Source organism: Anomaloglossus baeobatrachus, chromosome 9 (assembly GCF_048569485.1).
Source record: "Anomaloglossus baeobatrachus isolate aAnoBae1 chromosome 9, aAnoBae1.hap1, whole genome shotgun sequence".
NCBI lineage: Eukaryota > Metazoa > Chordata > Amphibia > Anura > Aromobatidae > Anomaloglossus > Anomaloglossus baeobatrachus.
Genome location: NC_134361.1, coordinates 14,130,516 through 14,158,483, shown reverse-complemented (window position 1 = coordinate 14,158,483; position 27,968 = coordinate 14,130,516). Strand labels below are relative to the sequence as shown.

At 53.3% G+C, this 27,968-nt stretch overlaps 1 protein-coding gene across 1 annotated transcript in view; it reads left to right on the top strand.

Moving 5' to 3' along the window:
* The window catches only part of DACH2 (dachshund family transcription factor 2), a 393,174-nt gene that overhangs the window by 214,873 nt on the left and 150,333 nt on the right, over window positions 1-27,968 (top strand). The window contains exon 3 of the mRNA XM_075323069.1: window positions 14,820-14,951. Within this exon, the coding sequence (XP_075179184.1) occupies window positions 14,820-14,951 (132 nt within the window). The remainder of the gene's footprint in view (window positions 1-14,819; window positions 14,952-27,968) is intronic.

Below are 27,968 nucleotides of genomic sequence, written 5' to 3'. Positions count from 1 at the left end.
GATGACGTCAGTGCAGTCCGGTGTTTCCTGCGCTCCATAGACTTGTATGGGAGTGCGCCGTCTCGGTTTTTATCGGGCAGATGACGTCAGTGCAGTCCGGTGTTTCCTGCGCTCCATAGACTTGTATGGGAGTGCGCCGTCTCGGTGTATATCGGGCAGATGACATCAGTGCAGCCCGGTGTTTCCTGCGCTCCATAGACTTGTATGGGAGTGCGCCGTCCTATATCCGCTGCCAGTCGCAGATATTTTTCTCATGTTGGATCAGTTCTGCTCCATAGTATAACATTGAGTGTGAGTGAGCCCTTAGCTTGTGCTGTGTGTGGACTATTTCCATTGCATTGTGCTATCTGCAGGTAGATACATTCTTGAATTCTTTGTATATCACAATGGCGGCGTCTGTGTTATCCGGAGATACCGGATTGTTACGTTTCTCAGCTCGCGGGTGTCATTGTGATATTTCTCTTTATTTTGCGCTCGGTCACGTTCCGGTGTGGAGTATTGCTCTGGGGGGACTTTCTCTGCAGACTGCGGCCCGTTTGGGGTCTGATGGGGAGACGTTTGCAGTAAATTCCTGAGATGTTGTAAGACCCTCTGATATCGTCTTGTTTCTTCCGTTGAGCGCGGTCGGTTGTGTTTACTTAGCGGGATGCTTTGGTGCAGATGGCAGATGGCCGATCCCCCGGTGCCCCGGCCGCGAATAAGAGCACAAGTATTAATAATTTAATGACGACGCTATAAATCTGTGCCCGGCCAATCCAGCAGATGAGGCAGAACCTTATATCTCCATAATGGAGATTACATCCGAAAACGTTTCTGATTGTTACGTTTTATCGACCTCCAGAGTTTACTATGAAAAACACAGATTGCAGAAAGTCCTCCGCAGCGGATCTGATTGCAGAGCGTCCATGATGGCCGTGATTAGGGGGTGCTGACCTTGTACAGACGCAGCACTGGCCGCACAGAACTGCGCATCCTGAGCCTCCTGGTTCATGCAGGTGTAAGCTAGCACTAAGGGAGAGAAACAGGCGAGAAAAGTGCAGATCCCTGTGACAAGGCGGATATGTTGGCTGTATTGGGTTTGCACAATGTTGGGTGATGACCAATTTTAAAGGAATTTTCCAGGGATTTGACATTGATTTCCCAGATGTTAGGATCAGACATTAATATCTGGTTGTTGGGTTTGGACTCCTGATATTCCCTCTGAGTGATGCCATGCACTAGTCTTAATCCTACTAGAGCTGCACTCATTATTCTGCTGGTGCAGTCGCTGTGTACATACATTTCATTACTGATCCTGAGTTACATTATGAATTATACTCCAGAGCTGCACTCACTATTCTGCTGGTGCAGTCACTGTGTACATACATTTCATTACTGATCCTGAGTTACATTATGAATTATACTCCAGAGCTGCACTCACTATTCTGCTGGTGCAGTCACTGTGTACATACATTTCATTACTGATCCTGAGTTACATTATGAATTATACTCCAGAGCTGCACTCACTATTCTGCTGGTGCAGTCACTGTGTACATACATTTCATTACTGATCCTGAGTTACATTATGAATTATACTCCAGAGCTGCACTCACTATTCTGCTGGTGCAGTCACTGTGTACATACATTTCATTACTGATCCTGAGTTACATTATGAATTATACTCCAGAGCTGCACTCACTATTCTGCTGGTGCAGTCGCTGTGTACATACATTTCATTACTGATCCTGAGTTACATTATGAATTATACTCCAGAGCTGCACTCACTATTCTGCTGGTGCAGTCGCTGTGTACATACATTACATTACTGATCCTGAGTTACATTATGAATTATACTCCAGAGCTGCACTCACTATTCTGCTGGTGCAGTCGCTGTGTACATACATTACATTACTGATCCTGAGTTACATTATGAATTATACTCCAGAGCTGCACTCACTATTCTGCTGGTGCAGTCATTGTGTACATACATTACATTACTGATCCTGAGTTACCTCCTGTATTATACTCCAGAGCTGCACTCACTATTCTGCTGGTGCAGTCATTGTGTACATACATTTCATTACTGATCCTGAGTTACATTATGAATTATACTCCAGAGCTGCACTCACTATTCTGCTGGTGCAGTCGCTGTGTACATACATTTCATTACTGATCCTGAGTTACATTATGAATTATACTCCAGAGCTGCACTCACTATTCTGCTGGTGCAGTCGCTGTGTACATACATTACATTACTGATCCTGAGTTACATTATGAATTATACTCCAGAGCTGCACTCACTATTCTGCTGGTGCAGTCGCTGTGTACATACATTACATTACTGATCCTGAGTTACATTATGAATTATACTCCAGAGCTGCACTCACTATTCTGCTGGTGCAGTCACTGTGTACATACATTACATTACTGATCCTGAGTTATCTCCTGTATTATATTCCAGAGCTGCACTCACTATTCTGCTGGTGCAGTCATTGTGTACATACATTACATTACTGATCCTGAGTTACATTATGAATTATACTCCAGAGCTGCACTCACTATTCTGCTGGTGCAGTCACTGTGCACATGCACTTATTATTGCGGCTGCAGCCTCAGACTTACACCAGCAGGTGCTGCTTTTTTTGAGGGGGGAGGCAGTTATGTCGCTTATTTTCTTTGTATAAGGCGGGTGGGCCATAGATTGTGTTAGGCCACGGGCGACAAAGCTTCTATGATTTACACCAGAGAGGGGTAAAGATGAAAGTGAGGGTCCGCAGCAGCTCATGGTGGGTGTATATTTGCGATGCCCCTTATTTAAGCGGAGTGTTATTCTTTAGGCTCTGTGCACACGCGGAGAATGGGGTGACAGATATTTCTGCTTTTCTTGGCAGGAAAAATGCAGCATAAAAACATTTTTGCCATATGTTTGCTGCGTTTTTCTCATTGCATACAAAGGTGAAAAATGCTGCAAAAATCTGAAAGAATTTACATTCTGCATTTATTTTCTGCATCAAATCTGCAAGGAAAAAACCCTCAATGTGCACAAAGCTGCCGGATCCTCAGTGACTTTGCTGCATCAGGATTTGTTTATAGTTTTATGACAAAACTGCACTAAAAGCCGCATAAAAAATGCAATATAATCTCCGTGTGCACAGCCTAATGAATCAGGCGCAGCTCGTGCGGGGGCATTACTATACGCTGGATGAGTCCACACCGCTGCGGCCGGGCCGAGGACTCCAGTGCGGACCCACTTAGGTGAATCTGACATTTATTAGGATGTAATGAGGGGAATTTGGTCGGACGGGTGTCATCTGCAGCGAGTTGTGCCAGATTCTTTCCTAGTCGCACTCGTGTTAATAAATTTGCATGTTTTGGCTCGGCGCAGCATTGTGTGCGCAGCAGAACAGACTCTGGGGCCTTCTACACTTCCCCTTTAAGTGTGGTTCAGATTACACATGATCCCCTTATTCCGCCCCTTATGGGGCAGTTTTCCCCTCATTTGCCGCGTCTGATGAGGCCGGGTCCTCGTGGAGGTGATGGGGTGAACCTGCACATTTTTAGGAAATCTTTCTTCAGGAAGATTTATCCGCCCATCAGGGTCTGCGGAAAGTAGAGTAACAGCCATCATGGGCACAGTATGGATGCCAGATATATCCAGTGAGGACCGGCATATACAGTCATGTAACAATCCAGGCTTAGATACATTCAGGGTCTGTGGAAAGCTGAGTAGTCATCTCTGTGGTCACTTATCCATCACAACTAAGGAAGAAATGAAGGACGACCCCAGCAGCAAGAATCCAAAAAGTGCAGATCTGTGTGCCGCTCAGGATCTGTGGAAAGTTGGGTGACGGTCCTGCTGAGCTTTCTAGTGGAGACCTTGATAGTGATGAGAGGAGGATATACACAGGAGTGACTGGTGGAGGGGGTCTCGCTTATTTATGGGTCAGGTATCCGGGTTCATGAATGAATCAGAATCTGCGGCCATCGGTCGTTAACGGTGACGAATCTCTGCGCCGATTCACTTCAGCCGCGATCAAACCTGAACCGCGCCAAATGGATCCGGCCGAGATCACAAGGTGAAAGTGCGGCGTCCGTTTTATCTCCGGCTCCTCCAGCTTCCAGGACTTCGCCTTTTTAATCTTAACCTTGCAATTTTCTTTAAGAAAAGGGGGGAAATCTTAAAAACCTAAGGAGCCAATCAGACGACTGAGGAGAGTTGCCTATCAGTGCAGGAGGAAAGCTGGAGCAGCGAGAAGGACAATGCGTCTTCAAGGAGGGGAGAAAAGAAGAAGAAAGCAGAAAAGGAAACAGCAAATAATGTAACAATGGTGTGTTCTGCTCCTCTGTGTCCTCGGAGAGATGGAGACCCCCCGATGTCAGCCTTGTCGCTGGCTCCCAGCTTTCCCAGACGCCTGAATGGCAATCTGTATACATGGCTGAATACGTGTGCGCTTCTGGAGTTGTCGGATCTGAAGCCTGGATTTTACTCTGTTACTAATCGAAGTGTTTTACTGAACGTTTGACAGTTTTCTGATATATTGTAGCCCCCTAGAATGGTGGGAGGAGGGGGGTCTGCACAGTGTGGCATGGGCTCAGGGCCGGATTATAGGCGGGGCAGGCGGGGCTTCAGCCCCGGGGCCCCCACCAAAAGAGCTTCCAAGGGGGCCCCCACCACCAGGGCCATACTTGCCACCCGTCAGCAATTTTTTTTTCTTTTCTTCACACCCGCTCCCCCTCCGTTAAGACAGTCTAAATCAGCTGTGTTTTCGGGGGGGGGGGGCACCTACATTTATTTGTATCTGCGTCTCTAAGACGCAAAAACAAGCTGCGGGCACAGGACGCTGATTGACCTCGGAAGTACCATCGTTTGTACTTCCGGGGTCAGAGGTGTGCCTGCTCCCTGCTCTGCTGCGGCGTCCAATGCTGCGGACGTCACAGCAGGACGCCGCGGACGTCACAGCAGGACGCCGCCGCGGAGAAGACCCACGCGCGCGGCCGGCTGGCCGGCCGCGGAGGAGAGGACCCACGCGGGCGGCCGGCTGCCTGGCCGGCCGCGGAGGAGAGGACCCACGCGGGCGGCCGGCTGGCTGGCCGGCCGCGGAGGAGAGGACCCACGCGGGCGGCCGGCTGGCTGGCCGGCCGCGGAGGAGAGGACCCACGCGCGCGGCCGGCCGCGGAGAAGACCCACGCCGCGGCCAGGAGAGGAGACTAACCGGAGCAGGAGAATGGCCGCGGCACCGGAACAGCAGCAGGACGATGGCGGCCTATACCGGAGCAGCAGGAGGATGGCATCAGAGCAGGTAGGGACAGAGCTGAAGAAAGATGTGTGGTGTGATGCTGAGCTGTGTGGTGTGATGCAGAGCTGTGTGGTGTGATGCAGAGCTGTGTGGTGTGATGCAGAGCTGTGTGTGTGAAGCAGAGCTGTGTGTGTGAGTGTGTGTGTGAAAGAGAGCTGTGTGTGTGTGAAGCAGAGCTGAAGAAATATGTGTGGTGTGAAGCAGAGCTGTGTGTGTGTGTGTGTGTGTGTGTCTGTGTGAGAGAAGCAGAGCTGAAGAAAGATGTGTGGTGTGAAGCAGAGCTGTGTGTGTGTGAGAGAAGCAGAGCTGAAGAAAGATGTGTGGTGTGAAGCAGAGCTGTGTGTGTGTGAGAGAAGCAGAGCTGAAGAAAGATGTGTGGTGTGAAGCAGAGCTGTGTGTGTGTGTGTGTGTGTGAAGCAGAGCTGAAGAAAGATGTGTGGTGTGAAGCAGAGCTGTGTGTGTGTGAAGCAGAGCTGAAGAAAGATGTGTGGTGTGAAGCAGAGCTGTGTGTGAAGCAGAGCTGTGTGTGTGAGTGTGTGTGAAAGAGAGCTGTGTGTGTGTGAAGCAGAGCTGTGTGTGAAGCAGAGCTGAAGAAATATGTGTGGTGTGAAGCAGAGCTGTGTGTGTGTGTGTCTGTGTGTGAAGCAGAGCTGTGTGTGTGAGTGTGTGTGTGAAAGAGAGCTGTGTGTGTGTGAAGCAGAGCTGTGTGTGAAGCAGAGCTGAAGAAATGTGTGGTGTGAAGCAGAGCTGTGTGTGTGTCTGTGTGTGAAGCAGAGCTGTGTGTGTGTGTGAAAGAGAGCTGTGTGTGTGAAGCAGAGCTGTGTGTGAAGCAGAGCTGAAGAAATATGTGTGGTGTGAAGCAGAGCTGTGTGTGTGTCTGTGTGTGAAGCAGAGCTGTGTGTGAGTGTGTGTGAAAGAGAGCTGTGTGTGTGTGAAGCAGAGCTGAAGAAATGTGTGGTGTGAAGCAGAGCTGTGTGTGTGTCTGTGTGTGAAGCAGAGCTGTGTGTGTGTCTGTGTGTGAAGCAGAGCTGTGTGTGTGTGAGAGAAGCAGAGCTGAAGAAAGATGTGTGGTGTGAAGCAGAGCTGTGTGTGTGTGAGAGAAGCAGAGCTGAAGAAAGATGTGTGGTGTGAAGCAGAGCTGTGTGTGTGTGTGTGTGTGTGTGAAGCAGAGCTGAAGAAAGATGTGTGGTGTGAAGCAGAGCTGTGTGTGAAGCAGAGCTGAAGAAAGATGTGTGGTGTGAAGCAGAGCTATGTGTGAAGCAGAGCTGAAGAAAGATTTGTGGTGTGAAGCAGAGCTGTGTGTGTGTGTGAAGCAGAGCTGTGTGTGTGTGTGAAGCAGAGCTGAAGAAAGATGTGTGGTGTGAAGCAGAGCTGTGTGTGTGTGTGAAGCAGAGCTGTGTGTGTGTGTGAAGCAGAGCTGAAGAAAGATGTGTGGTGTGAAGCAGAGCTGTGTGTGTGAAGCAGAGCTGTGTGTTTGAAGCAGAGCTGTGTGTGTGTGTATATATGAATCAGAGCAGTCTATGCGGCACCCCAGAACTATATGGGTCCCCCAGAGCGCTAAACCACCCATCCCAGTAATGTGTACGCCACCAGAGCGGTTTGCCACTCCAGTAACGTCTATGCCCCCCCCAGTAATGTCTATGCCCCCTGCCCCTCCTGTAATGTATTTATTGTAGGCCCCAGCCCCTCCTGTGATGTATATACATCAGTGCTGTGTCAGTGTGCATGGTGTGCAGTCATGTCTGTTATTGATGGCCATCATGCAACACAGCCATATGTCCTGGAGGAGCTGGAAACAAGCGGGAGAGGTGAGTGAGGCTGCTTGTGACTTCTCCATATTAACACCTGTAATGCGTCTGTGTCTGCATGTATGTCAGTGTATATGACTGTGCATATATTTGTCTGTTTAAATGTATTTTTGTGAATTTGTCTTCAAATATGTATATGTACGTATGCCTGTATGTGTATGTGCGTGTCTGTGTGTGGATGGGGCCCACTGAGACTCAACCGGGGACCACAAAAACCTGGAGCCGTCCCTGGCTGCCTTAACATTGGGATCAATTAAAAATATGTGAGTAAAGGCCGCTTTACACGCTGCGATATCGGTCCCGATATCGCTAGCGTGCGTACCCGCCCCCATCTGTTGCGCGACACGGGCAAATCGCTGCCCGTGCCGCACAACATCGCCCAGAGCCGTCACACATACTTACCTGTCCGGCGACGTCGCTGTGACCGGCGAACCGCCTCCTTTCTAAGGGGGCGGTCCATGCGGCGTCACAGCGACGCCACTGAAGCGTCACTTAACCGCCGCCCAATAGCAGCGGAGGGGTGGAGATGAGCGGGATGTAACATCCCGCCCACCTCCTTCCTTCTGCATAGCGGCCGGGAGGCAGGTAAGGAGAGCTTCCTCGTTCCTGCGGTGTCACACGGAGCGATGTGTGCTGCCGCAGGAACGAGGAACAACTTCGTTACTGCTGCAGCAACGATATTAGAGAATGGACCCCCATGTCGCCGATTAGCGATTTTGCACGTTATTGCAACGATGCAAAATCGCTTATCGGTGTCACACGAAACGGCATCGCTAATGCGGCCGAATGTGCGTCACGAATTCCGTGACCCCAACGACTCCGCATTAGCGATGTCGCAGCGTGTAAAGCCCCCTTTACTCTACTTTCTTTGTATAAGTGATGGCTGTGAGTGATCCTGGACTGTATCTGTATTGTACTGTGTGTATAAGTGACGGCTGTGAGTGATCCTGGACTGTATCTGTATTGTACTGTGTGTATAAGTGACGGCTGTGAGTTATCCTGGACTGTATCTGTATTGTACTGTGTGTATAAGTGACGGCTGTGAGTTATCCTGGACTGTATCTGTATTGTAGTCCTGTAAATCTGAATATGGCAGATCAGGGTAAAGGTCCAGTCACACTAAGCAACTTACTAGCGATCCCAACAACGATGGGGATCGCTGGTAAGTTGCTAGGAGGTTGCTGGTGAGATGTCACACTGCGACGCTCCAGCGATCCCACCAGCAACCTGACCTGGCAGGGATCGCTGGAGCGTCGCTACACAAGTTGCTGGTGAGCTCACCAGCAACCAGTGACAAGCCCCCAGCGCCGCGTGGAAGATGCTGCGCTTGGTAACTAAGGTAAATATCGGGTAACCAACCCGATATTTACCTTGGTTACCAGCGCACGCAGCTACACGTGCAGAGAGCAGGAAGCAGCGCACACTGAGCGCTGGCTCCCTGCTCTCCTAGTTACAGCACACATCGGGTTAATTACCCGATGTGTGCTGCAGCTAAATGTGCACAGAGCAGGGAGCAGCGCACAATGCTTAGCGCTGGCTCCTTGCTCTCCTAGTTACAGCACACATCGGGTTAATTAACCCGATGTGTGCTGCAGCTACATGTGCACAGAGCAGGAGCCGGCACTGATAGTGAGAGCAGCGGAGGCTGGTATCAAAGGTAAATATCGGGTAACCAAGGACAGGGATTCTTGGTTACCCGATGTTTACATTGGTTACCAGCCTCTGCAGAAGCCGGCTCCTGCTGCCTGCACATTTAGTTGTTGCTGTCTTGCTGTCACACACAGCGATCTGTGCTTCACAGCGGGACAGCAACAACTAAAAAATGGCCCAGGACATTCAGCAACAACCAACGACCTCACAGCAGGGGCCAGGTTGTTGCTGGATGTCACACACAGCAACATCGCTAGCAACGTCACAAAAGTTGTTCGTTAGCAGCGATGTTGCTAGCGATGTTGCTTAGTGTGACGGGGCCTTAAGATACATGTTTATTGGATTTATATCTAAATGCTACAGTTCGTGCTCTACTGTTATGGCTAAAAATGTTAACGTTTATGGGGCCCCCACCAGATTTTCTGCCCAGGGGCCCCCACCAACCTTAATCCGGCCCTGCATGGGCTGGAGGACGTCTGTGGGATTGTATGGCCGATGGTCATGAGCGTTTCTGACCAGTAGTGTTAGTCGTCTGTAAGGGTCTCGGGACCTGGACCCCATCACTCTGCACGGCATTTAAGGGGCTGTAGTCCAGCTGCACTTTAAACGCTTCCCCTTCTCCATTTGTTCAATATTGTTGGGTACAGGGGCACATAGCAATCCATGGGTCCCATGATGAAGCTCTGAATTGGGACCAACTCCTGGGCTCCCAGATGCCATTAAATAATATATTGAGCATCCATGATTGCATCATTGGGGGGGTCAGTGGGGGGAGGGACAGGTGCAATTATAGAACTCAACCACTTGTAGACGCTGTGATTACTGTTCATCGTGGCATTTGAAGGGTTAAACAATATTCATCGGAGCTCACTTCAATCACTGCAGTTAGTGGGGGGCGTTTGCTGTGTAAAACATCCGGCACTGGCCCGGTAAGGAGCAAATGTGGGAGTCCTCTGCGTGCAAATCAATGTATGTCAGGAGCAGGTGGGCGCTGGGCAGGGGTGGGGCCATCTGGTGCTAGGACCGCCCCTGCTTTTGGATCCCCTGGCAGTCACGTGGTCTACTGCTATGGGTTGTGCAACACTCTGCAGCTATTGAAACGCTGAGGAATGACCCCCACGAGACAGTGATGGAGGAATGACCTCCACGGGACAGTGATGGAGGAATGACCTCCACGAGACAGTGATGGAGGAATGACCTCCACGGGACAGTGATGGAGGAATGACCTCCACGGGACAGTGATGGAGGAATGACCTCCACGAGACAGTGATGGAGGAATGACCTCCACGAGACAGTGATGGAGGAATGACCTCCACGAGACAGTGATGGAGGAATGACCTCCACGAGACAGTGATGGAGAAATGACCTCCACGGGACAGTGATGGAGGAATGACCTCCACGGGACAGTGATGGAGGAATGACCTCCACGGGACAGTGATGGAGGAATGACCTCCACGGGACAGTGATGGAGGAATGACCTCCACGAGACAGTGATGGAGGAATGACCTCCACGAGACAGTGATGGAGGAATGACCTCCACGGGACAGTGATGGAGGGATGACCCCTGCGGGAAAATGATGGAGGAATGACCCCCTTGGGAAGTGATGGAGGAATGACCCCCGCGGGGCAGTGATGGATGAATAAACCAGATACCAAAAAACCCCCAGTAGGTGTCACTACGCACAGGGGTCAAGATACAACAGAGTTCCCTGGTGCTAGGGAGAGGGGAGCGCGGTCACCACCTGCACTCACCTGTGGCTGAACCCTGCACTCCCTGACGTTTCTATACGGGTCTTTCACCCCTTCACCGACCACATTCCTAAACCCTCATTTGCCCTTGACTCACCCTGGCTAGTGAGCAGGCCGACGAGATCGCTAGTCTCTCCATTACAATACAGAAACACAAGGGTAGGAAAACAGGCAGGGGAAATAGACATGAAAAGGAAAACTCTCCAGACACCTTCAGTGCCGCTGTCACCACCGCTGCACACAACATGGCTTCTTCCAGAGCAGGCTACTTCCAAAGTGGACCACATAGAAACGAGGAAACAGTTTCTGTCACAGGCATCAGCTGATTAGAACATGACCTTATATACTGAAGGGGGGTGATCACAAAGAGCTGCACCGGAGATTGAAAACTACAGCCCGCAGCCAGGCAGGAAAGGGTGCTTAACCCTTACAGCACTATTAGCAAAAAGATGTTATTCAAATAACAGCAGTGGATCTGCCAGCAGCGAGGCGCTGGGACCTTCTGATGGCAGACTCGCCCAAGGGCTCCCCTGGATGGGACACATTCATGGCACACATCTCCTTGTAGGGCATTTAGTCCTTATTAAAATTGTTCCTAGTGTCCTGATTGCAGCCTCCGAACTGCAGAAACTCCGCTCTCTGTTCAGAACACTCACTGCAGGCAAGACAGCGCTGTCAATCACTAACAGGAGGAGGAGCATGCAAAACCAGTGCTGACAATCACTAAGAGGGGGAGAAGCATGCAAAACCAGCACTGTCAATCACTAAGAGGAGGCGAGACATGCAAAACCAGCGCTGTCAATCAGTAAGAGGGGGTGGGGCATGCAAAACCAGTGCTGTCAATCACTAACAGGGGGCGGGGCATGCAAAACCAGTGCTTTCAATCACTAAGAGGAGGAGGAGCATGCAAAACCAGTGCTGACAATCACTAAGAGGGGGAGGGGCATGCAAAACCAGCACTGTCAATCACTAAGAGGAGGCGAGGCATGCAAAACCAGCGCTGTCAATCAGTAAGAGGGGGTGGGGCATGCAAAACCAGTGCTGTCAATCACTAACAGGGGGCGGGGCATGCAAAACTAGTGCTTTCAATCACTAAGAGGAGGCGGGGCATGCAAAATCAGTGCTGTCAATCACTAAGAGGAGGCAAGGCATGCAAAACCAGCGCTGTCAATCACTAAGAGGGGGCGGGGCATGCAAAACCAGCGCTGTCAATCACTAAGAGGGGGCGGGGCATGCAAAACCAGCACTGTCAATCACTAAGAGGGGGCGGGGCATGCAAAACTAGCGCTGTCAATCACTAAAGGGGGATTTTTTCGGTGGATTTTCCTGAGGAAGAAGAGGGGATATCTCTTCGAAACGCGTAGAATAAACCATCACCATTGCTTTTATTATTTGGAGTGATTCTTTGTACAGCAGCGCGGAGTATACCACAATTATCCTGGTGTTTGTTTTCATCACTAAGAGGGGGCGGGGCATGCAAAACCAGAGGCGCACGGAGCTGCTTGGCCACACCCACTCTGCACTCTAATTTGCATGTTTGAGTAAACTTGTGTGATTTTTATGGGGGTGAAATCCCCTTCCCGGCCGTGTGCTGGGGTTATACTGTCAATTTGGGAGACGCGCCTCCTTTAAGATATTCCTGCTTATATCTAGAAGCTGAAAATCCAGCTCTGACCTCAAACGTCTCCTAAATAAGAGTTTGTTACAATTGTATCCGGTCTCAGAACTCCAGACTGATTGTAAAAACCTCCAGCGCAGAAGGGAAATGTGAGGAGTGTGTGGCCTGGAGACCTTGTAACAAACCTCAGATGTGAGAAGTGCTCAGTGTGCAGCTAGAACACGGCTTCATTCACTGACAGCAAGCAGAGTGAAGATAAACACATACACAAAGCTGGGGAGATGCCGGGGATACGCTGGGGAGAGGCCGGGGAGATGCTGGGGAGATGCCGGGGATACGCCGGGGAGATGCTGGGGAGACGCCGGGGAGATGCTGGGGAGACGCTGGGGAGATGCTGGGGAGACGCCGGGGAGATGCTGGGGAGACGCCGGGGAGATGCTGGAGAGACGCCGGGGATATGCTGGGGAGCCATCAGGGCAACGCCGGGGATACGCTGGGGAGAGGCCGGGGAGATGCTGGAGAGACGCCGGGGATATGCTGGGGAGCCATCGGGGCAACGCCGGGGATACGCTGGGGAGACACCGGGGATATGCTGGGGAGACCGCCGGGGAGATGCTGGGGAGCCATCAGGGCAACGCCGGGGATACGCTGGGGAGAGGCCGGGGAGACGCCGGGGAGATGCTGGAGAGACGCCGGGGATATGCTGGGGAGCCATCGGGGCAACGCCGGGGATACGCTGGGGAGATGCCGGGGATACGCTGGGGAGATGCTGGAGAGGCGCCAGGGATATGCTGGGGAGACGCCGGGGAGATGCTGGGGAGACGCCGGGGAGATGCTGGGGAGACGCCGGGGAGATGCTGGAGAGACGCCGGGGATATGCTGGGGAGCCATCGGGGCAACGCCGGGGATACGCTGGGGAGATGCCGGGGATACGCTGGGGAGATGCTGGAGAGGCGCCGGGGATATGCTGGGGAGATGCTGGGGAGACGCCGGGGAGATGCCGGGGAGACGCCGGGGAGATGCCGGGGATATGCTGGGGAGACGCCGTGGAGATGCTGGGGAGACGCCGGGGAGATGCTGGGGAGATGCTGGGGATACGCTGGGGAGATGCTGGGGATACACTGGGGAGAGGCCGGGGAGACGCCGGGGAGACGCCGGGGAGACGCCGGGAAGACGCCGGGGAGACGCCGGGGAGATGCCGGGGAGACGCCGGGGAGATGCCGAGAAGATGCCGGGGAGATGCCGGGGAGATGCTGGGGAGATGCCGGGGAGACGCCGGGGAGATGCCGGGGAGATGCTGGTGAGACGCCGGGGAGACGCTGGACAGATGCTGGGGAGACGCCGGGGAGATGCTGGGGAGACGCCGGGGAGATGTTGGGGAGACGCCGGGGAGATGCTGAAGAGACGCCGGGGAGATGCCGGGGAGATGCTGGGGAGACGCCGGGGAGATGCTGGGGAGATGCCGGGGAGATGCTGGGGAGACGCCGGGGAGATGCTGGGGAGACGCCGGGGAGACGCTGGACAGATGCTGGGGAGACGCCGGGGAGATGCTGGGGAGACGCCGGGGAGATGTTGGGGAGACGCCGGGGAGATGCTGAAGAGACGCCGGGGAGATGCTGGGGAGATGCTGGGGAGACGCCGGGGAGATGCTGGGGAGATGCCGGGGAGATGCTGGGGAGACGCCGGGGAGATGCTGGGGAGACGCCGGGGAGATGCTGGGGAGATGCTGGGGAGACGCCGGGGAGACGCCGGGGAGATGCTGGGGAGATGCCGGGGAGATGCTGGGGAGACGCCGGGGAGACGCTGGGGAGACGCCGGGGAGATGCTGGGGAGATGCCGGGGAGATGCTGGGGAGATGCCGGGGAGATGCTGGGGAGACGCCGGGGAGATGCTGGGGAGACGCCGGGGAGACGCCGGGGAGATGCTGGGGAGATGCCGGGGAGATGCTGGGGAGACGCCGGGGAGATGCTGGGGAGACGCTGGACAGATGCTGGGGATACACTGGGGATAAGCTGGAAATATGCCGGGGATACGCTGGGCACTCACTGGGGATATGCCGGGGATACACTGGGGATATGCCGAGGAGACACCGGGGATATGCCGGGGATACACTGGGGAGATGCCGGGGCGATGCTGGGGATATGCCGGTGATACGCCGGGGCAGGGTGTGGCTGCACCCACCTGTTCTGTTCAGTAAAAGTGTCAGGCCCTTGCACATTTCTGGCGCGGCACGTGGAGGCGCTCACCACTCATTCATTGTGCTCCTGTGACTGGATCTGACCCTTATAGGACGGTCGTGCTCCGCGCCGTTTTATGGAATCAGCCCTAATGTACATAGGAAAGTTTCAGAATTGAGCTTTATATCAGGACGAAAGCGTTTCCCCCATATACAGGTGATCACATGGCCACATATTGGTGATAAGGTTCTGAGTCCTGGGACCCACCGATCCCGAGAACGCGGCTCTGAACTGCGTCTTTGGAAGGAGCGGTGGTTCTGGTTCTGGCCGCTCTCCAGTCCAGTGGTGCGGCACCGAGCCGTGCTCTTGGTATTGACGAGGGTCCTAGTTCTGTATAATATGGAAGGTGTCTCATCTCTCCGAGGACAGTGGGGGTCAGGGACATTTGTGGGGGACTCTTCTGTGTCCAGTATATTGTACATTTATTTATGACACGGATATTTCCATACAACATCTGACCACAGGTTTGTTTCTCCCTCAGGACTCACAGCGGCTGCGATGGCAGAAGCCATGAAACTGCAGAAGATGAAGCTGATGGCCATTAGCAGCCTCCACGGGAGCGGCAGCCAGAACGGGACCGAGTCCGAGAACGAGGAGCTCAACTCCAATGCAGGTTAGTGGCTGCAACTCGTCCGCGACCCCCGGGGGCCACAATCCCCCACACCCAGATACAGTGTGCGAGGTGGGGTGATCTTATTGGTGTTGTCCCTGTAACGTGCGGTTACGGCTGCAGATGGCGCTAATGCTCTGGGGCCCCTTCATCCTGCAATGTGAGTCAGATCTGTGGGGGTAGAGAGCTGAGACCCGAGGACCTGTGGATGGATGTGAGTAAGTGCACCCCAAGCCTCTTCGGACATCAGGGGGCGTCCGGTGCTGCTGGAGCTTCATTTTGCTCTTGCTTCATGATCCTGAGCACCTCTGCTTTTTCCTCCAGACCCCAGCGTTTTGCGTTTTGTCACTTCTGCTCCAGGGGATCTCTGTTTTGCTCCTCTTGTAACCAGTGTGACGATTCTGCAGCGCGGCTCCCAGCTGGGGCCCCGGACCCCGCAGACACGTCCCTGCGCTCTTAGGCTGCTTTCATACATCAGTTTTTTGCTATCAGGCACAATCCGGCAAAAACCTGAAAAAACAGATCCGATGTCTGTTGCCACCGGATCCGTTTTTTCCCCCATAGACTTCTATTAGCGCCAGATTGTGCCGGATGGAACGCTGAGGCTGGTTTCACACATCCGGCTTTTCGTCAGTTTGCCGGATTTGGCGCACGCCAGTACAGTGTATACAGTACAATGGCAGCGCGAAAAGCGCTGGTCACATGCTGTCATGTGACCCGGAAGTTGCAGCGCTGCCATTGTACTGTATACACTGTACTGGCGTGCGCTGAATCCGGCAAACAGGTGAAAAGCCGGATGTGTGAAACCAGCCTGATCGGAACGTTTTTTGTCTCCGGCGAAAAACTGTATCATGCCAGATCCGGCGCCATACAGCGTGTTTTATAATGGAACCATATGGACGCCGGCGTAATGCGGCAAAAAAAACCTGATACTGAGCATGTTCAGTATCACAACGGATCCGGCAAAAACCCAAAGGAACTGATGGAAAAAACTGATGCAACTGATCCGTTTTTCCACCGGATCCGGCTAATCAGTTTTTTCGCCGGATCGATCCTGATGCCAAAAAACTGATGTGTGAAAGCAGCCATATAGAGGCCTCTGGCAGCCATGTGCAGGGGCCATGCTGCAGATCTGTTCTGAAAGCAGCCGTATAGAGGCCTCTGGCAGCCATGTGCAGGGGCCATGCTGCAGATCTGTTCTGAAAGCAGCCGTATAGAGGCCTCTGGCAGCCATGTGCAGGGGCCATGCTGCAGATCTGTTCTGAAAGCAGCCGTATAGAGGTCTCTGGCAGCCATGTGCAGGGGCCATGCTGTAGATCTGTTCTGAAAGCAGCCATATAGAGGCCTCTGGCAGCCATGTGCAGGGGCCATGCTGCAGATCTGTTCTGAAAGCAGCCGTATAGAGGTCTCTGGCAGCCATGTGCAGGGGCCATGCTGCAGATCTGTCCTGAAAGCAGCCATATAGAGGCCTCTGGCAGCCATGTGCAGGGGCCATGCTGCAGATCTGTTCTGAAAGCAGCCGTATAGAGGTCTCTGGCAGCCATGTGCAGGGGCCATGCTGCAGATCTGTTCTGAAAGCAGCCGTATAGAGGCCTCTGGCAGCCATGTGCAGGGGCCATGCTGCAGATCTGTTCTGAAAGCAGCCGTATAGAGGCCTCTGGCAGCCATGTGCAGGGGCCATGCTGCAGATCTGTCCTGAAAGCAGCCATATAGAGGCCTCTGGCAGCCATGTGCAGGGGCCATGCTGTAGATCTGTCCTGAAAGCAGCCATATAGAGGCCTCTGGCAGCCATGTGCAGGGGCCATGCTGCAGATCTGTTCTGAAAGCAGCCGTATAGAGGTCTCTGGCAGCCATGTGCAGGGGCCATGCTGTAGATCTGTCCTGAAAGCAGCCATATAGAGGCCTCTGGCAGCCATGTGCAGGGGCCATGCTGCAGATCTGTTCTGAAAGCAGCCGTATAGAGGCCTCTGGCAGCCATGTGCAGGGGCCATGCTGTAGATCTGTTCTGAAAGCAGCCGTATAGAGGTCTCTGGCAGCCATGTGCAGGGGCCATGCTGCAGATCTGTTCTGAAAGCAGCCGTATAGAGGTCTCTGGCAGCCATGTGCAGGGGCCATGCTGTAGATCTGTCCTGAAAGCAGCCATATAGAGGCCTCTGGCAGCCATGTGCAGGGGCCATGCTGCAGATCTGTTCTGAAAGCAGCCGTATAGAGGCCTCTGGCAGCCATGTGCAGGGGCCATGCTGCAGATCTGTTCTGAAAGCAGCCGTATAGAGGTCTCTGGCAGCCATGTGCAGGGGCCATGCTGCAGATCTGTCCTGAAAGCAGCCATATAGAGGCCTCTGGCAGCCATGTGCAGGGGCCATGCTGCAGATCTGTTCTGAAAGCAGCCGTATAGAGGCCTCTGGCAGCCATGTGCAGGGGCCATGCTGCAGATCTGTCCTGAAAGCAGCCATATAGAGGCCTCTGGCAGCCATGTGCAGGGGCCATGCTGCAGATCTGTCCTGAAAGCAGCCGTATAGAGGTCTCTGGCAGCCATGTGCAGGGGCCATGCTGCAGATCTGTTCTGAAAGCAGCCGTATAGAGGTCTCTGGCAGCCATGTGCAGGGGCCATGCTGCAGATCTGTTCTGAAAGCAGCCGTATAGAGGCCTCTGGCAGCCATGTGCGGGGGCCATGCTGTAGATCTGTCCTGAAAGCAGCCGTATAGAGGTCTCTGGCAGCCATGTGCAGGGGCCATGCTGCAGATCTGTTCTGAAAGCAGCCGTATAGAGGCCTCTGGCAGCCATGTGCAGGGGCCATGCTGTAGATCTGTTCTGAAAGCAGCCATATAGAGGCCTCTGGCAGCCATGTGCAGGGGCCATGCTGCAGATCTGTTCTGAAAGCAGCCGTATAGAGGTCTCTGGCAGCCATGTGCAGGGGCCATGCTGCAGATCTGTCCTGAAAGCAGCCATATAGAGGCCTCTGGCAGCCATGTGCAGGGGCCATGCTGCAGATCTGTTCTGAAAGCAGCCGTATAGAGGTCTCTGGCAGCCATGTGCAGGGGCCATGCTGCAGATCTGTTCTGAAAGCAGCCGTATAGAGGCCTCTGGCAGCCATGTGCAGGGGCCATGCTGCAGATCTGTTCTGAAAGCAGCCGTATAGAGGCCTCTGGCAGCCATGTGCAGGGGCCATGCTGCAGATCTGTCCTGAAAGCAGCCATATAGAGGCCTCTGGCAGCCATGTGCAGGGGCCATGCTGTAGATCTGTCCTGAAAGCAGCCATATAGAGGCCTCTGGCAGCCATGTGCAGGGGCCATGCTGCAGATCTGTTCTGAAAGCAGCCGTATAGAGGTCTCTGGCAGCCATGTGCAGGGGCCATGCTGTAGATCTGTCCTGAAAGCAGCCATATAGAGGTCTCTGGCAGCCATGTGCAGGGGCCATGCTGTAGATCTGTCCTGAAAGCAGCCGTATAGAGGTCTCTGGCAGCCATGTGCAGGGGCCATGCTGTAGATCTGTCCTGAAAGCAGCCGTATAGAGGTCTCTGGCAGCCATGTGCAGGGGCCATGCTGCAGATCTGTTCTGAAAGCAGCCGTATAGAGGTCTCTGGCAGCCATGTGCAGGGGCCATGCTGTAGATCTGTTCTGAAAGCAGCCGTATAGAGGTCTCTGGCAGCCATGTGCAGGGGCCATGCTGTAGATCTGTTCTGAAAGCAGCCGTATAGAGGTCTCTGGCAGCCATGTGCAGGGGCCATGCTGCAGATCTGTCCTGAAAGCAGCCGTATAGAGGTCTCTGGCAGCCATGTGCAGGGGCCATGCTGCAGATCTGTTCTGAAAGCAGCCGTATAGAGGCCTCTGGCAGCCATGTGCAGGGGCCATGCTGTAGATCTGTTCTGAAAGCAGCCGTATAGAGGTCTCTGGCAGCCATGTGCAGGGGCCATGCTGCAGATCTGTTCTGAAAGCAGCCGTATAGAGGTCTCTGGCAGCCATGTGCAGGGGCCATGCTGTAGATCTGTTCTGAAAGCAGCCGTATAGAGGTCTCTGGCAGCCATGTGCAGGGGCCATGCTGTAGATCTGTCCTGAAAGCAGCCATATAGAGGCCTCTGGCAGCCATGTGCAGGGGCCATGCTGTAGATCTGTCCTGAAAGCAGCCGTATAGAGGTCTCTGGCAGCCATGTGCAGGGCCATGCTGTAGATCTGTCCTGAAAGCAGCCATATAGAGGCCTCTGGCAGCCATGTGCAGGGGCCATGCTGCAGATCTGTTCTGAAAGCAGCCGTATAGAGGTCTCTGGCAGCCATGTGCAGGGGCCATGCTGCAGATCTGTTCTGAAAGCAGCCGTATAGAGGCCTCTGGCAGCCATGTGCAGGGGCCATGCTGCAGATCTGTTCTGAAAGCAGCCGTATAGAGGTCTCTGGCAGCCATGTGCAGGGGCCATGCTGCAGATCTGTCCTGAAAGCAGCCATATAGAGGCCTCTGGCAGCCATGTGCAGGGGCCATGCTGCAGATCTGTTCTGAAAGCAGCCGTATAGAGGCCTCTGGCAGCCATGTGCAGGGGCCATGCTGCAGATCTGTCCTGAAAGCAGCCATATAGAGGCCTCTGGCAGCCATGTGCAGGGGCCATGCTGCAGATCTGTTCTGAAAGCAGCCGTATAGAGGTCTCTGGCAGCCATGTGCAGGGGCCATGCTGCAGATCTGTTCTGAAAGCAGCCGTATAGAGGCCTCTGGCAGCCATGTGCAGGGGCCATGCTGTAGATCTGTTCTGAAAGCAGCCGTATAGAGGTCTCTGGCAGCCATGTGCAGGGGCCATGCTGCAGATCTGTTCTGAAAGCAGCCATATAGAGGTCTCTGGCAGCCATGTGCAGGGGCCATGCTGCAGATCTGTCCTGAAAGCAGCCGTATAGAGGTCTCTGGCAGCCATGTGCAGGGGCCATGCTGCAGATCTGTTCTGAAAGCAGCCGTATAGAGGTCTCTGGCAGCCATGTGCAGGGGCCATGCTGCAGATCTGTCCTGAAAGCAGCCGTATAGAGGTCTCTGGCAGCCATGTGCAGGGGCCATGCTGCAGATCTGTCCTGAAAGCAGCCATATAGAGGCCTCTGGCAGCCATGTGCAGGGGCCATGCTGCAGATCTGTCCTGAAAGCAGCCGTATAGAGGTCTCTGGCAGCCATGTGCAGGGGCCATGCTGTAGATCTGTTCTGAAAGCAGCCGTATAGAGGTCTCTGGCAGCCATGTGCAGGGGCCATGCTGTAGATCTGTTCTGAAAGCAGCCGTATAGAGGTCTCTGGCAGCCATGTGCAGGGGCCATGCTGCAGATCTGTTCTGAAAGCAGCCGTATAGAGGTCTCTGGCAGCCATGTGCAGGGGCCATGCTGTAGATCTGTTCTGAAAGCAGCCATATAGAGGCCTCTGGCAGCCATGTGCAGGGGCCATGCTGCAGATCTGTTCTGAAAGCAGCCGTATAGAGGTCTCTGGCAGCCATGTGCAGGGGCCATGCTGTAGATCTGTTCTGAAAGCAGCCGTATAGAGGTCTCTGGCAGCCATGTGCAGGGGCCATGCTGTAGATCTGTCCTGAAAGCAGCCGTATAGAGGTCTCTGGCAGCCATGTGCAGGGGCCATGCTGTAGATCTGTTCTGAAAGCAGCCGTATAGAGGTCTCTGGCAGCCATGTGCAGGGGCCATGCTGTAGATCTGTCCTGAAAGCAGCCGTATAGAGGTCTCTGGCAGCCATGTGCAGGGGCCATGCTGCAGATCTGTTCTGAAAGCAGCCGTATAGAGGTCTCTGGCAGCCATGTGCAGGGGCCATGCTGTAGATCTGTCCTGAAAGCAGCCGTATAGAGGTCTCTGGCAGCCATGTGCAGGGGCCATGCTGCAGATCTGTTCTGAAAGCAGCCGTATAGAGGCCTCTGGCAGCCATGTGCAGGGGCCATGCTGTAGATCTGTTCTGAAAGCAGCCGTATAGAGGTCTCTGGCAGCCATGTGCAGGGGCCATGCTGTAGATCTGTCCTGAAAGCAGCCGTATAGAGGCCTCTGGCAGCCATGTGCGGGGGCCATGCTGCAGATCTGTTCTGAAAGCAGCCGTATAGAGGTCTCTGGCAGCCATGTGCAGGGGCCATGCTGTAGATCTGTTCTGAAAGCAGCCGTATAGAGGTCTCTGGCAGCCATGTGCAGGGGCCATGCTGTAGATTTGTTCTGAAAGCAGCCGTATAGAGGTCTCTGGCAGCCATGTGCAGGGGCCATGCTGTAGATCTGTTCTGAAAGCAGCCGTATAGAGGTCTCTGGCAGCCATGTGCGGGGGCCATGCTGTAGATCTGTTCTGAAAGCAGCCGTATAGAGGTCTCTGGCAGCCATGTGCAGGGGCCATGCTGCAGATCTGTTCTGAAAGCAGCCGTATAGAGGTCTCTGGCAGCCATGTGCAGGGGCCATGCTGTAGATCTGTTCTGAAAGCAGCCGTATAGAGGTCTCTGGCAGCCATGTGCAGGGGCCATGCTGTAGATCTGTTCTGAAAGCAGCCGTATAGAGGTCTCTGGCAGCCATGTGCAGGGGCCATGCTGTAGATCTGTTCTGAAAGCAGCCATATAGAGGTCTCTGGCAGCCATGTGCGGGGGCCATGCTGTAGATCTGTTCTGAAAGCAGCCGTATAGAGGTCTCTGGCAGCCATGTGCAGGGGCCATGCTGTAGATCTGTTCTGAAAGCAGCCGTATAGAGGTCTCTGGCAGCCATGTGCAGGGGCCATGCTGCAGATCTGTTCTGAAAGCAGCCGTATAGAGGTCTCTGGCAGCCATGTGCAGGGGCCATGCTGTAGATCTGTTCTGAAAGCAGCCATATAGAGGCCTCTGGCAGCCATGTGCAGGGGCCATGCTGTAGATCTGTTCTGAAAGCAGCCGTATAGAGGTCTCTGGCAGCCATGTGCGGGGGCCATGCTGCAGATCTGTTCTGAAAGCAGCCGTATAGAGGTCTCTGGCAGCCATGTGCAGGGGCCATGCTGTAGATCTGTTCTGAAAGCAGCCGTATAGAGGCCTCTGGCAGCCATGTGCAGGGGCCATGCTGTAGATCTGTTCTGAAAGCAGCCGTATAGAGGCCTCTGGCAGCCATGTGCAGGGGCCATGCTGCAGATCTGTTCTGAAAGCAGCCGTATAGAGGTCTCTGGCAGCCATGTGCAGGGGCCATGCTGTAGATCTGTTCTGAAAGCAGCCGTATAGAGGCCTCTGGCAGCCATGTGCAGGGGCCATGCTGCAGATCTGTTCTGAAAGCAGCCGTATAGAGGTCTCTGGCAGCCATGTGCAGGGGCCATGCTGTAGATCTGTTCTGAAAGCAGCCGTATAGAGGCCTCTGGCAGCCATGTGCAGGGGCCATGCTGTAGATCTGTCCTGAAAGCAGCCGTATAGAGGTCTCTGGCAGCCATGTGCAGGGGCCATGCTGCAGATCTGTTCTGAAAGCAGCCATATAGAGGCCTCTGGCAGCCATGTGCAGGGGCCATGCTGTAGATCTGTTCTGAAAGCAGCCGTATAGAGGTCTCTGGCAGCCATGTGCAGGGGCCATGCTGTAGATCTGTCCTGAAAGCAGCCGTATAGAGGTCTCTGGCAGCCATGTGCAGGGGCCATGCTGTAGATCTGTTCTGAAAGCAGCCGTATAGAGGTCTCTGGCAGCCATGTGCAGGGGCCATGCTGTAGATCTGTCCTGAAAGCAGCCGTATAGAGGTCTCTGGCAGCCATGTGCAGGGGCCATGCTGTAGATCTGTTCTGAAAGCAGCCGTATAGAGGTCTCTGGCAGCCATGTGCAGGGGCCATGCTGCAGATCTGTCCTGAAAGCAGCCATATAGAGGTCTCTGGCAGCCATGTGCAGGGGCCATGCTGTAGATCTGTCCTGAAAGCAGCCGTATAGAGGTCTCTGGCAGCCATGTGCAGGGGCCATGCTGCAGATCTGTTCTGAAAGCAGCCATATAGAGGCCTCTGGCAGCCATGTGCAGGGGCCATGCTGTAGATCTGTTCTGAAAGCAGCCGTATAGAGGTCTCTGGCAGCCATGTGCAGGGGCCATGCTGCAGATCTGTTCTGAAAGCAGCCGTATAGAGGTCTCTGGCAGCCATGTGCAGGGGCCATGCTGTAGATCTGTCCTGAAAGCAGCCGTATAGAGGTCTCTGGCAGCCATGTGCAGGGGCCATGCTGTAGATCTGTCCTGAAAGCAGCCGTATAGAGGTCTCTGGCAGCCATGTGCAGGGGCCATGCTGTAGATCTGTCCTGAAAGCAGCCATATAGAGGCCTCTGGCAGCCATGTGCAGGGGCCATGCTGCAGATCTGTTCTGAAAGCAGCCGTATAGAGGTCTCTGGCAGCCATGTGCAGGGCCATGCTGTAGATCTGTTCTGAAAGCAGCCATATAGAGGCCTCTGGCAGCCATGTGCAGGGGCCATGCTGTAGATCTGTTCTGAAAGCAGCCGTATAGAGGTCTCTGGCAGCCATGTGCAGGGGCCATGCTGCAGATCTGTTCTGAAAGCAGCCGTATAGAGGTCTCTGGCAGCCATGTGCAGGGGCCATGCTGTAGATCTGTCCTGAAAGCAGCCGTATAGAGGTCTCTGGCAGCCATGTGCAGGGGCCATGCTGTAGATCTGTCCTGAAAGCAGCCATATAGAGGCCTCTGGCAGTCATGTGCAGGGCCATGCTGTAGATCTGTCCTGAAAGCAGCCATATAGAGGTCTCTGGCAGCCATGTGCAGGGGCCATGCTGCAGATCTGTTCTGAAAGCAGCCGTATAGAGGTCTCTGGCAGCCATGTGCAGGGGCCATGCTGTAGATCTGTTCTGAAAGCAGCCATATAGAGGTCTCTGGCAGCCATGTGCAGGGGCCATGCTGTAGATCTGTCCTGAAAGCAGCCGTATAGAGGTCTCTGGCAGCCATGTGCAGGGGCCATGCTGCAGATCTGTTCTGAAAGCAGCCGTATAGAGGTCTCTGGCAGCCATGTGCAGGGGCCATGCTGCAGATCTGTTCTGAAAGCAGCCGTATAGAGGCCTCTGGCAGCCATGTGCAGGGGCCATGCTGCAGATCTGTTCTGAAAGCAGCCGTATAGAGGTCTCTGGCAGCCATGTGCAGGGGCCATGCTGTAGATTTGTTCTGAAAGCAGCCGTATAGAGGTCTCTGGCAGCCATGTGCAGGGGCCATGCTGTAGATCTGTTCTGAAAGCAGCCGTATAGAGGTCTCTGGCAGCCATGTGCGGGGGCCATGCTGTAGATCTGTTCTGAAAGCAGCCGTATAGAGGTCTCTGGCAGCCATGTGCAGGGGCCATGCTGTAGATCTGTCCTGAAAGCAGCCGTATAGAGGTCTCTGGCAGCCATGTGCAGGGGCCATGCTGTAGATCTGTTCTGAAAGCAGCCGTATAGAGGTCTCTGGCAGCCATGTGCAGGGGCCATGCTGCAGATCTGTTCTGAAAGCAGCCGTATAGAGGTCTCTGGCAGCCATGTGCAGGGGCCATGCTGTACATCTGTTCTGAAAGCAGCCGTATAGAGGTCTCTGGCAGCCATGTGCGGGGGCCATGCTGTAGATCTGTCCTGAAAGCAGCCGTATAGAGGTCTCTGGCAGCCATGTGCAGGGGCCATGCTGTAGATCTGTCCTGAAAGCAGCCATATAGAGGCCTCTGGCAGCCATGTGCAGGGGCCATGCTGTAGATCTGTCCTGAAAGCAGCCGTATAGAGGTCTCTGGCAGCCATGTGCAGGGGCCATGCTGCAGATCTGTTCTGAAAGCAGCCGTATAGAGGTCTCTGGCAGCCATGTGCAGGGGCCATGCTGTACATCTGTTCTGAAAGCAGCCGTATAGAGGTCTCTGGCAGCCATGTGCGGGGGCCATGCTGTAGATCTGTCCTGAAAGCAGCCGTATAGAGGTCTCTGGCAGCCATGTGCGGGGGCCATGCTGTAGATCTGTCCTGAAAGCAGCCGTATAGAGGTCTCTGGCAGCCATGTGCAGGGGCCATGCTGTAGATCTGTCCTGAAAGCAGCCGTATAGAGGTCTCTGGCAGCCATGTGCAGGGGCCATGCTGTAGATCTGTTCTGAAAGCAGCCGTATAGAGGTCTCTGGCAGCCATGTGCAGGGGCCATGCTGTAGATCTGTTCTGAAAGCAGCCGTATAGAGGTCTCTGGCAGCCATGTGCAGGGGCCATGCTGCAGATCTGTTCTGAAAGCAGCCGTATAGAGGTCTCTGGCAGCCATGTGCAGGGGCCATGCTGTAGATCTGTTCTGAAAGCAGCCGTATAGAGGTCTCTGGCAGCCATGTGCAGGGGCCATGCTGCAGATCTGTTCTGAAAGCAGCCGTATAGAGGTCTCTGGCAGCCATGTGCAGGGGCCATGCTGTAGATCTGTCCTGAAAGCAGCCATATAGAGGCCTCTGGCAGCCATGTGCAGGGGCCATGCTGTAGATCTGTCCTGAAAGCAGCCGTATAGAGGCCTCTGGCAGCCATGTGCAGGGGCCATGCTGCAGATCTGTTCTGAAAGCAGCCGTATAGAGGTCTCTGGCAGCCATGTGCAGGGGCCATGCTGTAGATCTGTTCTGAAAGCAGCCGTATAGAGGTCTCTGGCAGCCATGTGCGGGGGCCATGCTGTAGATCTGTTCTGAAAGCAGCCGTATAGAGGCCTCTGGCAGCCATGTGCAGGGGCCATGCTGTAGATCTGTCCTGAAAGCAGCTGTATAGAGGTCTCTGGCAGCCATGTGCAGGGGCCATGCTGTAGATCTGTTCTGAAAGCAGCCGTATAGAGGTCTCTGGCAGCCATGTGCAGGGGCCATGCTGTAGATCTGTTCTGAAAGCAGCCGTATAGAGGTCTCTGGCAGCCATGTGCAGGGGCCATGCTGTAGATCTGTTCTGAAAGCAGCCGTATAGAGGTCTCTGGCAGCCATGTGCAGGGGCCATGCTGTAGATCTGTCCTGAAAGCAGCCGTTCACTTTGTGTGTTTGTATTTTTTTAGAAAAACCATTAATGAATTAATTCCTAATATCCAGTGTCCAGAAGATCCTGGAGAATAATGTGAATGATGGGAGTTATTGGTGATTGACAGGAGGACGGGCGGGGGAGGGGTAGTATCTGGCGGATGAGCAACGCAAGGCAATCCGGCACAATCCGGCGCTAATACAAATCAATGGGGATAAAACGGATCTGGCACCGGATCCATTTTATCCGTTTTTTTCCAGATTGGCCTGATGAAAAAAAACGGATGTGTAAAAGTAGCCTTAAATGTTTTTTTTCTGTTTGAGGTTTTCTTTGTTTATTGTTTTTTTTTGCTACAAATGCAGAAGGAAACACCGAGGTTTTGAAAGGCTGAGTTCTTGGGTAGAGATGGACGTCTCGTCCTGCTCATCCTGATCTTCACATCTCATGAGTAACATGCTAGAATGGCCGTGAGGACCGATCCATCAGCCGCAACGCAGGAGAAAGGCGTCAGTGGAGGATGTGTCCACACGAATAACCGCCATTGGAGGCGCATAGTAATGCTGTAATAGTAACACTCCGCGGTAGAGATGCCAGAAAGTGTGCGCAGATTTGGGGTCTTTCTTCCCTCTGCTGTTCCTGCACCATTTCTCCCTTCTTGCTTGCTGACTGGACGGGCACATTTACAGCTGGGAGCCAATCAGAAGTCTCTCCCCTGCTGCTCCCCTCTCCTCTCACAACATGCAGCTGCATCCCCCTCCTCTCCCCTCCTTCCAGTAATCTACTATCCAGTAATCTGTATTACTCTAGAATACATGTTTTTAGCAGCTTGTTACCATGTGTAGAGGTGCTGCAGCCGGAGCAGTGACCGCAGCATCCTGGAAAGTGAGGAAGATGTCCGTGACGCCAGTTATTATTACTTTATTTATAGAGCACCATTGATTCCATGCTGCTGTACATAGGGGAGATAGAATCATTACTAATTTTCATTTATTCTTCATTTATGTACTGGTGATTAATGCAAGAACAGGTGACCTATAAGTAAAATGTGTCAGTTACATGGTGATACATTGTATCCTCTGCGACGGTGTAGCCTTTATGAACAATTGCCCCTCTCTCTCCTGGGTCATGACCTCTCGCCCATATAGCAGCCCACAATGGCGAGCGTAAAAAAATAAATAAAAATCAGGCGAACGCACAATGAAACATTCACCTCCTAATGAATTTAGCGCCGGGCGCTGAGTGTCATTCTAGTCAGTGCATTTCAGGCGTAATTTAGGCTATTTTATGGGTGTAAATTGTGAATTATTTGTGGGGCTTAGTCACCCCCCCCCCCCCCGTCCTACCCCAGATCAGGCCACTTTTGCAAAATTGGGTGGTTCTGGCAATGAGTAGTGTAAATACTCCAAAAGTCATTACATTGTTAACACAAGTTGTGCAAAAACTTGCAACATTATAACATTACAAGGAGTTATTGCACCAGGATTCTAGCACCTTGTGAATCGGAGCGTGTGTGTGTGTGTATATAGTGTGTGTGTGTATATACTGTGTGTGTGTATATAGTGTATGTGTGTATATACTGTGTGTGTGTGTGTACATAGTGTGTGTGTGTATATACTGTGTGTGTGTATATACTGTGTGTGTGTGTGTGTGTGTGTCTATATACAGTGTGCGTGTATACTGTGTGTGTGTGTGTGTGTGTATATACTGTGTGTGTGTGTGTGTCTATATACGGTGTGCGTGTATACTGTGTGTGTGTGTGTGTATATACTGTGTGTGTGTGTGTTTATACTGTGTGTGTGTGTATATACTCTGTGTGTGTGTGTGTGTATATACTGTGTGTGTGTGTGTATATAGTGTGTGTGTGTATATACTGTGTGTGTGTGTGTGTGTGTGTGTGTCTATATACGGTGTGCGTGTATACTGTGTGTGTGTGTGTATATACTGTGTGTGTGTGTGTGTGTCTATATACGGTGTGCGTGTATACTGTGTGTGTGTGTGTGTGTGTGTGTATATACTGTGTGTGTGTGTGTGTGTATATACTGTGTGTGTGTGTGTGTATATAGTGTGTGTGTATATACTGTGTGTGTGTGTGTGTGTGTGTGTGTGTCTATATACGGTGTGCGTGTATACTGTGTGTGTGTGTGTTTA